This window comes from Centruroides vittatus, unplaced genomic scaffold (genome assembly GCF_030686945.1).
Source record: "Centruroides vittatus isolate TY-2023 unplaced genomic scaffold, ASM3068694v2 contig_926, whole genome shotgun sequence".
NCBI classification, from domain to species: Eukaryota; Metazoa; Arthropoda; class Arachnida; order Scorpiones; family Buthidae; genus Centruroides; species Centruroides vittatus.
Window position 1 is genome coordinate 3282578 of NW_027122612.1, and position 14613 is coordinate 3297190.

The following is a 14613-nucleotide window of genomic DNA, read 5'->3' on the forward strand; positions in this document are numbered from 1 at the left end:
AGGTTCGTTTTGTGACAACATAATAGTTTTATTTGACGTATTATATGTATTATAAAAATTTTATTGTTAAATTTTATTAACATAAACATTTTTAAAATTGTTATTTTAAAATATTATTTCATTAAATAAATTTATTATTTGTTGTTTAAAAATATTTATTATAAGTTAAATTTAATTTAAATACATCATTAAGATAATAAATTATACATTTTATAATAATAATCTGTTGCGGCCGGATGACAGCCGGGAAAGAAAAAAATATATACTCCATTGTGTAAAAAAATAAATAAATAAAGGGGGCCACTCTAAGTGGGAAGCGTACATACCACCAGATGTCGTGTTACTTACGTTAGATTGAGTTCATTAATTGTCGCAGTGTAAGAGACGTCATCCGCCTTACTTGGAGCATTTCTGAACGTACTGTACGTACGTTCTTCACTCCTTTAGTTACGAGTAAATATCTTCAATTTCATCGATAGTAAGTTACTCTATCATCTAACTATATAACATATACACTATAGTTTTTATGTATAATATATCAGAAAATAATATAAAAATCGTTTATTTTAACACTGTTCTGTATTTAGTAGTGTAGTGAGTTGGGCGTAGTGTTAAGCTTTGTGACCAAATGCTATAGAAACGATGCCTCATTCAAGGAACTTCTTAATTAATTCAATGGAAAATTAATATTTAAAATAATTTACCTGGTAAAATTGTTATTATATTGATTGAGTACAGCATCTTGTCTTTTAATTCAAAAAAAAAAAGAACCATCTGCTTTTCTAAAGTAATTTTTCCCACAAAATATCAAAGTTATAAGTAATAAAAGGTTATTTTACTTAACTTTCTACGGTAAGAAGTTTGTATGTAATGAACTAAATGATAAATCAAACAAAGTTTTTAATAAATGCCCCCAAAATAATTATTTCTTACAGAAATTTTGCTAATTATGGGAATCGGAATGTTGTAACTTATTTCCGTCGGGTTAACAGACACGGATACTTAATTTTATCTCTGCCGGCAATTATTGTACGTTTAATGGGATACCACGGTTGCTGGGATACGGGGGATGTCGCCACCGTATATAAGCGAAAGGATCCATAGATCCGGGTGCAATCTTTGGTAAAATGTTCCATTCCAAAGTTTTTCTTTTGTAATTTTCACTTAGGTTAGATAAATCCAAAAATCATATTATTACCTTTTGGTTTTGTTTCTTACATAGGAATGCCTACAACTCTATCAGAGCATTGATCATTTATGAGAGAAAAAATCTTATTAAATGTATAACATATATGCAAGAAAACATTTGCCAGTATAGATAGTTTCTCTCTATTATAATTTGTTGCCAGATTATTTTTAAAAATAAAAGAATGATAAACCTGAAATTAATACCGTTTCTCAAATCATATGAAAAAGAAAAGTATAAACTATAAAAGAAATGCTAAATAAAATTTTTAATAGAGTAGTTGTATGGAAATTCTGGATACAGATCCAAATTAATTGCAGAAATATTTTTCTAAATTCCTGTTTACTCCATTACTATAGTATTTTATTAAAAATATCAGTACTGAACTGGCTGATAACAACTTCTAAGTGGCATTAAAGAATTCTTAGTTCTTTGTCAAAATATCCCAAATTATTATATATAATCATCAGATAATATAATCAATGTTTACATTTGTTTAATTTATCAAAGATATAACTTAATGTTTATATTTTAATAGGTATAAATCTGAAATTTTGGAATTATTGTAGTACATGTCTTAGCAGCAGGTAATATCTATAAATCTACTGTGTTAAAAGTTATTTAACAAGTTATTTTTCAATAAAAATAACTAAATGGTTTTGTGTTTATATAACAATTGTTTTGATAATTAAAAAAACTCTAGCATTAAAAATTTTGAAAAGTATTGCTTCAAAATTAGGAACAGAGTATTGATTTTGATAAATTAATAATTTTTCTGACAAAACTAAAAGTTTATTAATGGTTATATATAATTATCGGTTTACAAACCATCTAAATGTATTTAAAATATAATTTTAAGTGCATAATTTTTATGTATAATTTTAATTGGAGTTGCTTGTAACAATCGGTTCAATTGTTTGTTTAGAATCAACTAGAAAGATTAATATTTAACTTTAATGAAATTAAACAAGTTAGAATAGATCTATTCTGTTTGTTTTTCTGAGGTTAGACGTCAGTTTTTCCATTTATTTCCATTACTCCAAAGAGCCCGGCGCGACTTAAAATATTGGTGGCCGAACAGGTTCGGAGTAGGCTTTCTTGTCTGGCGGAATAACTTTTAACTATTTATTTGAGGTTTAATTGTATTATACATTGTAACTCTTTCTTTCTTTTATTCAGGTTCAAAAGTAAAAATCGGCTGTGTAGTATTAAATTTGAGAGAGAACTATTATTATTTTCTGATAGATGGCATTATGAAAAATATAGGAAAACCCAGTTTATCGTATGCCAAATGACTGCCATATTAAACTGGGCTACTTCTCCACGATTATTTTAAATTAATTTCTAAATAATTTATCACTGGAGGCAGACGTACAGTACATTAATTTTTATAAATAATTATTGTGGTTTCCATTAACATAGTTCTTGAGTTGTTATGGGTAATGATTTGATATTGAAATCTCAATTATCATCAACAGAGATCAAAATTAATTGATTGATATTTAAGAAATATATTTATCAGATCTTATTGCAACTTCTGACTGGCCTAGGCCTTTCTGATTTTCACATCATCTGGAGCCATACACATGTTAGTTTTGATGTTTTATTTCTGTCTTTTAACATTTCCTGATCAAAAAAACTTTGTAAAACATTTACATCAGTCATTACTGATGCATTTTTCTCTCGGTCATTCGTCATTCGAAAGTTAGCCAAGATTCGACATTTGTTATTGTCGTAACTATTGGCCAATCGACATAAACTTTCCACAATCCTTTAATTTTTTAAAATTAAGCCAGGACAATTTAATTTACAATAAAGAAAATAACTTTCTCCAGTAGACAATACATACATAATGTGTCTATAAACAATCTGTCGTTTCTCGGGCAGATGAGGGATAAGACAATTCCATGGCAGAGTCGAGCTTTTATTTGAGGCTTCTCGTCCGCCTCCAAATGTAAAATAGTCCATCATTTCTCTCTAGTGGTGGCAGCACAATTAAAATGAATTACATTTTTTAAAATTAAAGCCAGGACATGTGAGAAAGGACCGATTGTATATAGACACATTATGTATGTATTGTCTACTAGAGAAAGTCATTTTCTTTATTGTAAATTCCCACAATTCTCTTTGAACAAGATGGAAGATTGGCTAATCTCATGTGTTGAGGAAAGACTGTGGCACTATGACATGTCCAGAAAAAGGACCCAATTAACAATTTTTATAACAATATCTCAATATAGAATATTTTATGTAAGATTAATAAATGAGAGAAAAAAAATAGTTTATATGGATTAAGATTTATTACCTGTTATTTTTCAGATAAAACAGAACTAGTTATGGCAGAAATTCAGAAAGCGATCGAATCGCAGCTTCTCCAAGCTGCGAAAATTGTCGAAGAGAAATTAGACGAGGAAATAGAGAAAATGGAGAGAATGGACGAAGACGATCTCGAAGCTCTACGAAGAAGACGGTTAGAAGAGTTAAAAAAACAAGAGAAACTGAAAAGAGAGTGGCTGTCAAAAGGTCACGGCGAATATGACGAGATTGCGGAAGAAAAAGAGTTCTTCGACATTTGCAAGAAAAGCGAAAACGTCGTCTGCCATTTTTATAAACCGAGCACATTCCGCTGTCAAATTGTGGATAAACATCTTTCGATCTTGGCAAAGAAGCATATAGAAGCTAAATTTTGCAAATTGAATGTAGAACGTGCACCATTTTTGACAGATCGTTTAAAGATAAGAATACTTCCAACCATCGCATTATGCAAAAATGGCAAAGTAAAAGATTACATTGTGGGATTTGATGATTTAGGAGGTATTGATGATTTCTCAACTGATACAATGGCATGGAGAATAGCACAGGCCGGTATCATTCAATATCACGACAGTGCACCGCCGCCACTTAATGTTAGAAGTCAGTCAAAAATTATTCGTGGTAAACAAAATACTAATGACAGTGACGATGACGACTAATGGTATTTGTTTCAGAACAAATTGCAATTCCCCAATATAGGGAAAAATTTTTTTTTTACCTAAAATTTTGTTATGTATTTTAAGTATTTTATTATTAAACATTACTTGATTGTGTTTTGTACATATTTCTAATTATCAACTTTATTTGTTAACAATATTTGTTCTCAAAAAGTGCATTGAACAGAGTGATTTTGAGTCTCTTCCATATGAACAGTTTCAAAAGAATGTAATGGGAGAAGTCCATATTAAATGTCTGACAAAAATCTTAGTGTTACTGTATTTTCATCATAATGTTAATAAAATGATTAAATTATGTAAAATATTCCAACTATTCTGTATATTTAACATATATCAAGCCATCAAAATCTTTCTAAAAAGACACTGAAATTTAAATTACTTCTAAACCACACACTATCAAAATAGTGTACACATTCATATACAAAAAAACTTTTGCTTAAAAGTGGAATTTCTTTCAATGTGCACCAAAACAATTGCAATTAATAGACACAAAGATCATAAAAGAAAATGCAAAGATAGTATGCAACAATATTATCACATACGTATATTTTTGTAATTACAAAAGATCCGTCAAGAGTAGAGGAATAAGTTGAGATAAAAGTTGCGATATACAACTAGCTGGAGATAAAAGTATGGAATAGGTGTAGTTAAAATGCATTGCACTATCTTTGGCATCAATTACTGCTGAATATGTTTTGGCATTGGTGACACTGTGGATGTTTTGCTCAGCTCTGATATATAACAGTGGTTTCTTGTGGATCAGTTTCTTCAAATGATGCAAAATGTTCTCAATTGAATTGAAATCTGGACTATTGAGGACCAATCTAAATATGGAACACACTTTTCTACAAGCCATTGCTTCAATATTCGAGCACAAATTGGCAGCATTGTCATCCCGATAAGCAGTCCTTGTCTCAAAATGATCCTCTGCCATTTTTAACACAAAGGTTCCCAAGGTTCACAAGACTTATCTGTAGAAGCCATTTTTACTTTATTGAATTACTCAATAATTTATTCAATTCTATTCATCTCCAATAAAAAAAAGTAACGTACTGTATGTACTTAATGATATATACAGTATATCTAATTATCCTCGATCAGGGATGGTGAATATTTCTGAGTCCATGTACCTTACAGTAAGCATACTTACCTTTAAAAATGAGTGCTAAAGTTTTAGACTTTGAATAACAATATTTAAAGAAATGAAATGAATATGCTTTAATTAGAATAAATGTAAAGACGGTGATTGAAAAAAAAGGATCAAGTGATAAACTGAAAGAATAATTGAAAAAGACAGGTGATAATATATCATACAATTTTGATTTATGTACCAGATGATTTCTGCTGACATGCCACTTTGAGCACACGTGCTGTAGGTTCACCACTCGTAGATGATGACACTTGATTTAACATGAACATCCTCTTCAAATTTGTATACATACAAAATACGTGTATCTGCTAGAATGATGTGTGCTTTATTAGTATATTTCTAATCAAGGAACATCCCGACTGTGTTTATAAATTAAAAATGACTTCTTTTGTTAATACAATTTATAAACTTATTAGATATTATTGATTACCACTTGTCATAAAATAATACAGATTAATGTCAACATGTTTTGTGAATATATTCAATCATTATTATGGGCTAGAATCACAAATGTTTTGTTTTTACAAAGTATAAACTTATATCAAGGTTTCCTTGTTACAACTAAAGCATTATTCATTGTCATGTGAATTTGAAATTTATATTAATTTGTAAATCTGAAACAGAATTTAGAATAATCCAAAATTGGAAAAATTGAAGAAAATATGATTAAAAAAACATCTTTAGATGACTTCTATTTATTCACAATATAGTTACATATTGAAAAAAAGAAATGATTTTTTGATGTAGTTAACTAAACAATCTTCCAAAAATTTAAAAACTGATGATATTCATTCAAAAATTTAAGAAATCTGTTACAATAACATTATGCACATTATAGTAATAAATTCTTTAGATGACGATGACATAATTTTGGATGTCAAAATAACATTAACTCTTATTTACATTATATTGCTAAATTACAGTATTAAAATATATCTGGAAAACTTGCTTTAATCTGATTCCATAGTTAATGACATGTGGTTGTGTGTCGCTTCTTGCATGGTGTGATTCAGATATGGAGCAGAGAGATAATCTGTGTTTTTATTTTTAGTCATTGGTTCTGTATGAAGAAATGATGCAGTCTTCTTTGATGTTTTTGATTGGCATAATCTGAAATAATAATATAAAAATGATAGTTGTTCCTAACATTTAGTCATAAAGAGAATCTACTTAGTATCTAAATCTAATATCTACTCAAAGTGGTGGTCCGTAAAGTTTCTTGAGGAAAGGGAACAAACAATGCTATACAGGTACTCCTCACTTTACGACCGAGTTCCGTTCCGACGACTACGTCGTTAAGCGAATTGGTCGATAAGCAAGGAGCTTGCGCCGGGAATATAGGATCGTTGTAAAATTATCCAAATTATGCAACAAGCTTCAAATTTATTCATAAAAAGACTATTATAGTACGCTTAGTGCACATGTCACCATTCGCCACTGACCAACACTCAAGCCGAGAAAGGGGATTCCCCGAATTGCAGGTCGAAACTCAATTGGTCGTAAGTGCGAGTTAAGCAGGTAAGTCATAAAGTGAGGAGTACCTGTATTTAAAAAATATATATTATAAACAATTTTATCTTTATTTAAATACAAAGTTACTGTTATGTAGGCATACCAGGATGACCAATACAATACAATAATATGGTACCAATTAGATTGAGCAGCACCGATCTAAATGACCTTTGGAATATTTCTTAGATCACGTTTTAATTTTCTTACAAGACAGAAATCATTCATTTGTTTTTATTTATTCAATAAGTTCAGATCATCTATTTTTATAAAAATATATCAGTTTAAAAATTTAATTTTCACTTACTTGTAATCTATATTTTGACTTGTTGCAGTACATAATCTAAGGCATAAAGGTAATATTTCTGGATGTAATTTTTCTAAATTGCAGGCACTTATTTCATTCTGTGAAAAAAGATACTTTTTAAATTAATAAGCTCTAGTAAAATTTGCAATATCATCTAGTGATATAAAAATGTTTATCATCATATTTTTCACTTATAAATTACACTACAGGAACTACAGCCACAAGAAATTTTGTAAACAGTAAATAAATGAATAATCGTGATCATTCTTCGATAACAGAAAAATACCAATTTCAAAGATATGGATTATTTGATTTTAAGTGTAATTTATGCATATCGCAAGTTTAAAAAGAGAAGTGTTTTATAACAATCCATTTTTAAAAGTTATTACATCCTTTACAATTAAAAACTATTTGCCAAAATTATATTTAGCAAGAGCCATTCTATTCAAGAAATTAATTATTGATTTTCGGAATAACTAGAATTTTTTGCTCATTGATCAGATTATGTATTATTGTAGCATTTCTAGTTTACACCAGATCATGATATATTGTATAAAAGAATACAATATTGTATGTAAGTATATATATAGTTTATACTTCATCTCTACAAGTATCCATTGCTTAATATAGGATTTGATTAAAGCACAAAATTAATTGTAGCAATCCCTTCATATATGCAGCAGAAATTTTAATTAATGCAGCTTTATCAGCTGTCTTTACTTAGCATAGATACCATATTTGATTAATGCAATTTTGATATACAAGGTAGCATCAATTAATCGGATTAATTAACCATGTTAATCGAGGGATACCTGTAATTTCATAATTTTTCAAAAGATAAAATGGATTATGATACTGTGAAAGACTGAAATTAGATAATGTGGAAATTCTCCGGTGAATGTCAACACATACGAGAGCCCATCGGCGAAAGACCGAATATTTGGTTATATTATTAATATTAGTTTAAGGTTAGTTTAGGTTTGTTACATTTGTTTTAGGTTAGGTAAGGTAAAAAATGTCTCTGAGAGAAGCAGCCGCAACTAATTCGAAAAGTGGAAGGCAAGGCTATGCACGCTTAATTGCAAAAAATAATTGTTCCACAACTAAATGCTAGGAACAATATTTTTATTCAATATTCACATCAGTGCATGCTGAATGTTGGTGTAAGTGAGAAATAATGATATTTAGCAAATATTTCATACATACTCGAAACAACTGTGTGAATGCCGACATTCACCGGAGAATCTCCACATTCGCCAGATTTCAGTCATTCACAGTAACAGATACAAGTGAGAAAAAAAGTTATTTAAAACAGATTTTTTTAAACTTTAAGGTTATGTTTATTTTACATTAATTCATTGATGTGAAATCCATTTATACAGTAAGTTGTGTCACTTGAATATTTTAAATGAATCATCAATAATTATTTATTTAAAAATTGAGAAATGCACTCATATTAACACTTGGGATATGTTCTGAAAAAGAAGCATTAAGCAAAGCAGCACAAAATGCAGTTTTGTGCTGCTTTGCTTAACATTATAACATTTGTTTATAATACCTAGATTAAAATGTAGTTAAGAATAGAAGAAAACCCGAGAATGAAGACATGCACCATGCATATTGAGTACATTGCTACATTGAAAAAAATATCATTGTTAGTTGAAAGCTGATAAGCAAATTAACCTTATATTTGGTTAGTTTTTGTATATGTTTTTAGTGCATTTTATCTATTTTGTTAGGAAAAAAGGATGCAAATGATGGTTCAAAAAATTCAAAGCAAAAACATCTGTGGGTATGAAGTTACAATGCTATGACTTGATAGCATTGTAACTTCATACCCACAAATGTTTTTTGCTTTGAATTTTTGAACCATCATTTGCATCCTTTTTTCCTAACAAAATAGATAAAATGCACTAAAAACATATACAAAAACTAACCAAATATAAGAACCCAAAACAAATTATGTTACTGCAAATGACTAAATAGTGAACATATCAAATGAGTCATATAACATGTGAATTAACATTGTGCTGTTTCACTCTGAGTAGTGCCACAGAGAATGAATGTATTTGCATTAACCATTAATTTTATTGGATGCATTCTTGTCATATTTTCAATGAATGAAATAAACAAAAATATAAAAGAGTAATTCATTTTAACTTTGAAATAAAATATAATTTATTTTTTTTAGTTTTTATATGTTAAATTCAGATAAAATGTTATGACAAATTACTATATATCTAGAGCAGTAATTATCAACCAGTGAGTACTGAAGCTATCCTAAGTTCCGCACGACAAATTAAATTTTGTTTTTTACAAATTTTAATTTTTTAAATGTACTAATCATTATGAATTATATTTTAGAATTTTATAGCAGCCAGCTGTTGTAGAGAAGGTATTAGAAAAGAGCTGCAATCAACCTGTTGGCCATTCCTGTAATATTTAACAGTAAACTGTACTGCAACCTTATCGATAATCTAGAAACCTACTAATTTCTTTTCTAGAAATTTATGTGGCCATTTCTAGAAATATCATGAAAAAAGCCATGTTTAACAGTAACTTAGAATAGTTTTTCAGATTATCGAAAATTATATTTAAAAGTTTATGCTCTAAGAATAATTTTTTCCCCCTTAAAACAAAGATATTACATCTAATTAAAAGTTGATTAACAAATTATTAACTATTACCTTAATAATTTCTTCTGTAGCTTGTGAAATTTTATCATCATCCTGGAAGAATTGATATTTTGCATTCCAATGCAAATTTTTAGCATTTTCAGAATATATAAGCTGTTCCAAGTATTCTTTTAAACAAAGGTAAATTTCTGTAACAATTATAAATTATAATGAATTTAAACAAAGCATGTATAACAATAAGATAAAACATAATGTAAATGTGAATAATATATTAATGCATTGATTATATATTATATTAAAACAAAAAAAAAACTGAGAAAAATTAAATATACATGTTATTTAATAGATCCACTAAGAAATAATTGAAATGATTGATCTATTAACAATCAAGTAAGTTTTTTTCTGAAGGTATACTACAATTTACTTTGTATCCTACATTTTAACTGTTAAATTTGAAATAAACTTTGCTTCACAAAGAAAAAATAGTCCAATTAGAAGGCAGGTTAAGCATATTTTAATATCTTAGAAAGAATATAAGTGTAGTTTCTATTCAGAGTTACACACATTTTTATTTAATCATGTGTTTATGACTGGAATGTATCAACAGAGGAGATGGAGAAGGGACTTGTCTCTGGATCGATCGGCCTAGATTTTCTTTTTGATTAACATAGCAAATTTTACATTGCCACCTTGACATGTAAACATAACCTTTTGCCATTTAAAGTCTTGAACTTACATATATCATATAGCACATTTAGGTACAGGGGACCTTGTTTAATGAATATTCATTATTTGAGTCTCCATAGTTATGTAATCAAAAAATTGTTGAATACCACTTAAAAATTTTCCTCACACAAGGTTTTCCTGGTGGATGGTAACTTCCTCTTGCACTACATGACCCTACATGTGTATTGATACATACACAAAATGCATTATTGTGCACGCGTTTGTCATTTTGATTTCGGTCCTGGCTGGTTTTTCTGTTTCATTTTCTGATTTTCTTATCAAAATTATGTCAACAAAGTCCCAATTAAACATTTTTCATGTAATTTTCTACAAATTTATGATCCTCTCTTTATGTAGATTCACTTAAAGTGGCAACTTTTTGGTCCTAGTTAGCCATATTAAACAAGGACCCTGTAGATAGCATAGATTCATGCCCAAGCCAAATTTCAGCATCCATCAGTAGTGATTTACATAAAATACTAGATACGATGATTGACAGTGACTAGTTGATGCTCCTCAAAACAGGTGCTACTCTTACCTTCCTACCTTTGGGACCATTTACCAAACATATAAGTTTAAAAATCTATAATTTTGTCATTATGCTCCTTTATATTTGCATTTTACTATTTTTATTTTAAATATTTTTGATTGATTTAATTCTTCTTTGAGAGTTTGTAATTTTTCAGTTTTCAATTCCACAAAAATACAGAAGAAATATGAATGTTTACAAGATGCTTGAAAAAATATTTTTTCACACAGCATTCTTGCATGCAGCTACTAAAGAGCTGATTTCATAACTTTCCATTTACTACATATCATTGAAATATCAGCCATTTTGGAAAGTTTTTGACCAAAGTTTATCATGGATAATAAAATCTAAATGCAAAGTATATACACAATTACAAGAGATCCTTATTCTGTTTTTACAACAACTTATTTTCCATGGCCATATGGCTATAGCAAAATGTTTTTCAAGAATATTTTTCTGGTTCTTGTCATGTCACAAAATTTTCAAATATACTACATATAACAAAACATCAAATTCATGTTGGACTTACTCTTTTTACTCGCTCTTGATAACTATTTGCAATCATACTATTTACCTGAGATAATTTAATCAGATATTTTAAAAAACAGACCCATTCGATAATATTCTCATTACAGTAAAACCCGTGAAAGCCAGAATTGCTTGGGAGTTAACAAATTTTCCAGCTTAAACAGATTTTTCAGGCTTAGGCAGGCTGAAAAATCTCAAAACTGTAGATAATTTTTTTCAGCAAATTTCAATCTAGACATAGTATTTGTTATGTTTATTAAAATGAGCAGAAAATAAAGTTACATTTATATGCTAAGCACAAGTTCTAAATAAAACCACTTGGTGTTTCTCATTAAAAATGTAGACTTTCAGATGACATCTTAGATGATTTACTTGCTCAAATTCAAGTTCTCTATGCATTTGTCTTAGTCATAATTAATGATGAAATATTTAACATTTATGAAGTATGTTCCTTTTGAGAAAGTGGAGCTAACTACTGTTTTAAAACCAAAATAGACTTAGATCAGGGAACATACAACAATGAAATATGGCATAAATAGAATATTTTCTGAAATTGTCAAACTTGAACACAAAATTGAGTAGAGTTTTTCTTTTTTAAGACCCAAAAGATATTTGTCTTACAATAAATTTAGATTTAATGTGGAATTTCACTTCATTAATTGTTGTTGTGTTGTCAATTGTACTAACTCTAATTCACATATCAGACATGTGTTATCTTAAAAACAATTTATGAACTCAGTAATGTCAATTATATTATTTAACTAACCAATTTTCTACAGTTCATCTTATAACAAAGTAAATATTGATAAATTTGATTCACTCCTATCGTTTTTATGTTGAGCTTTTCAATCCGATATTTATTTGAGTTTGTCTTTGACAGGTTGTAACTAATATGAATTAATAACAGAGGTATATAACATACATCATTCCAAATATTACGCTCCTTGTCCCACTATTATAGCACTCAGATAATTAAATAAATATATCATTCTATTCACATTTTATATTAATAGAATCTGTTTTAGGCAGAATTTGTCCCACAAGTTTTAGAGTATTTAAAAATTTTAGTGATAAAAATTTAATTGGATAATCAGCAACATTGTCAATAACAAAATTTAAAAATTATAAGGTATTATTAACATATCATGAATTTTAAGATAAAATAATTTATTAGTATAATTATAAACTATTACTTTTACATTATTAATATGCAAAATTTAAATAAATTTTTAATCTTACCATTTATAATTGCTTCTATAGTTGCATCACTTAATTTGAAATTTCCATGCCAGTAAGTTTTCAACAAATTTTTTATTTCTTTTTTTGATTTGTTCATGCAAGATGCCTTTGCTACCTTATAAATAACAAGCAAAAATGAAAAATTATTATTACTAAAATACAATACAAGAAATTTTTAATGTAATTATTCAAGATAACATTTAATGGAAAATTATAATAAATTATTATAAATATAAAACAAACATGAAGATTTATATTGACAAAAAATTCAATTTTAAATTAAAATTTTTCGAATCAAAAGTAAAATTTATACTATTTGTTACACATTATCTTGTAAAATATTCTTTATCTCCTGTTCGTTTAAAAATTAGACAGATGCACACTGCCGGCCATTGATATTGCTACACTACGAAGGCTGCATGCAACAAACGTGAAACTTGCATGAAAGGGTACATGCTGGGTGCTCTGTACCTCAAGCTTACCTGTCAATGTAGCCATGTCTTCCTCCCATTATACTGTATGTGTACAATAAACAAGATTCTGCCATTTGCTTTCCTTCCTGGTGTAGCAATTTTAATGGCCAGCAGCGTAGATGTATTTAGAAAGTGTACATATTAGAATAGAAGTTCTAATCTAGTTTTAATGAAATAGTCTATTAAAGACAAGAACTTTAAAAATTATTTATTACAAATAAACTAAGAGTGTATAATTAATTTTAACAGCAGTATGTAATATAGTAAAAAGTAACCTTAATTAATTTATTCATAATTTTCTTTGTCACCGTCATCTTTTTTATTGTGTTTTAACCGACATTATTATTAGGGTCAGAGTTTGCAAGGACAAATTTGTTTTTTGTTCATAAAGCCTGATTTAGATGAAATACAAACAGTTGACATTGTGTCATGCATAAGTCCATGCTGTTGGCTGCATTAATATTTACATTAAGCAATGGATTTGAAACTCTCAATCTAAAAGTGACTGCATAGCTTGTGAGCATGTGCATTTCAAAAGACCTTATATGAAGGTCAACTGATAAGTAGTGGCAACAATTTTTTTTTAATCTCAAAAAATATAAGACATGTCTGGAACATTTAATGCTCTTTTTAATCCTCATTAACTACAAACAATTTGACACTAGTTTCATAATTATACACACAGCACTTTTGGTGCAACGATGTTGGCGACAGAGTTATCTAGCATATCATCCTGCAGTCTGTTTAAGTGTTATTATATCTGGACTGAAGCATTGTCCCAGCATCCATAAGAAACATCCTCACCTGCTGGTACTCAAACTCGTTATCCTGCTTGATAATTCCATGGCACATACAGTACACACTGTTAGGATATGCATTCAGAAATGGTGCTGGGAGATTTGGGAAATCTGCCATATTCTTTTAACCTTTGTCTATGCTATTTTGACATCTTAATCCACTCTGTATTTACATCCATAAAAGTTCAATTTTTCTGATTCTTTATGAGATAGTTACACATATACAGATTTGTGTCACTAGATGGAAGTGATATCATTTAAAATGAAGCAAAATGGAGCATTTTAGTCACAAGTGACAGTTTTACACAACAGATGTTGACTGCTTCATCTAAATCAGGCCTAAAATTCCATTTTAGATCTGAGTGTTTATGTTTGTTGCTTTTAATGGAAACTCATGGTTAGTGTTTTAACCTTAAATTAGCATATATGGCATTGATTCAAATTAAAATTAATAATAATAAACATCAATAAATTAGTGAAAATAAATTGTAATCAAAAATTGGGTTTGCATTTGTATTTAAATAATTTATTTCAATGAATATT

General features: G+C 28.6%; 2 protein-coding genes across 3 annotated transcripts in view; one reads left to right on the top strand and one right to left on the bottom strand.

Annotated features, from left to right (window-relative positions):
* Positions 1-364: 364 nt before the first annotated feature.
* Positions 365-4480, top strand: LOC136984712 (thioredoxin domain-containing protein 9). The gene is made up of 2 exons (XM_067281809.1): positions 365-478; positions 3506-4480. The coding sequence occupies exon 2, from the start codon at positions 3523-3525 to the stop codon at positions 4156-4158; it is 636 nt and encodes a 211-aa protein (XP_067137910.1). The 5' UTR covers positions 365-478; positions 3506-3522; the 3' UTR covers positions 4159-4480.
* Positions 4481-6021: 1541 nt separating this feature from the next.
* Positions 6022-14613, bottom strand: part of LOC136984650 (nuclear pore complex protein Nup98-Nup96-like) — a 70826-nt gene continuing 62234 nt past the window's right edge. For both annotated transcript variants that reach the window (XM_067281723.1, XM_067281722.1), the window contains 4 exons: positions 12801-12915; positions 9830-9966; positions 7143-7240; positions 6022-6436 (listed from right to left, as the gene is read on the bottom strand). In XM_067281723.1, coding sequence (XP_067137824.1) covers positions 6277-6436; positions 7143-7240; positions 9830-9966; positions 12801-12915 — 510 coding nt within the window. In that variant the 3' untranslated portion in view covers positions 6022-6276. The remainder of the gene's footprint in view (positions 6437-7142; positions 7241-9829; positions 9967-12800; positions 12916-14613) is intronic.

What these genes read in the sequence shown, in the direction of transcription:
- LOC136984712 (XM_067281809.1), top strand. Translation starts at nt 3,523, where the DNA reads ATGGCAGAAATTCAGAAAGCGATCGAATCGCAGCTTCTCCAAGCTGCG.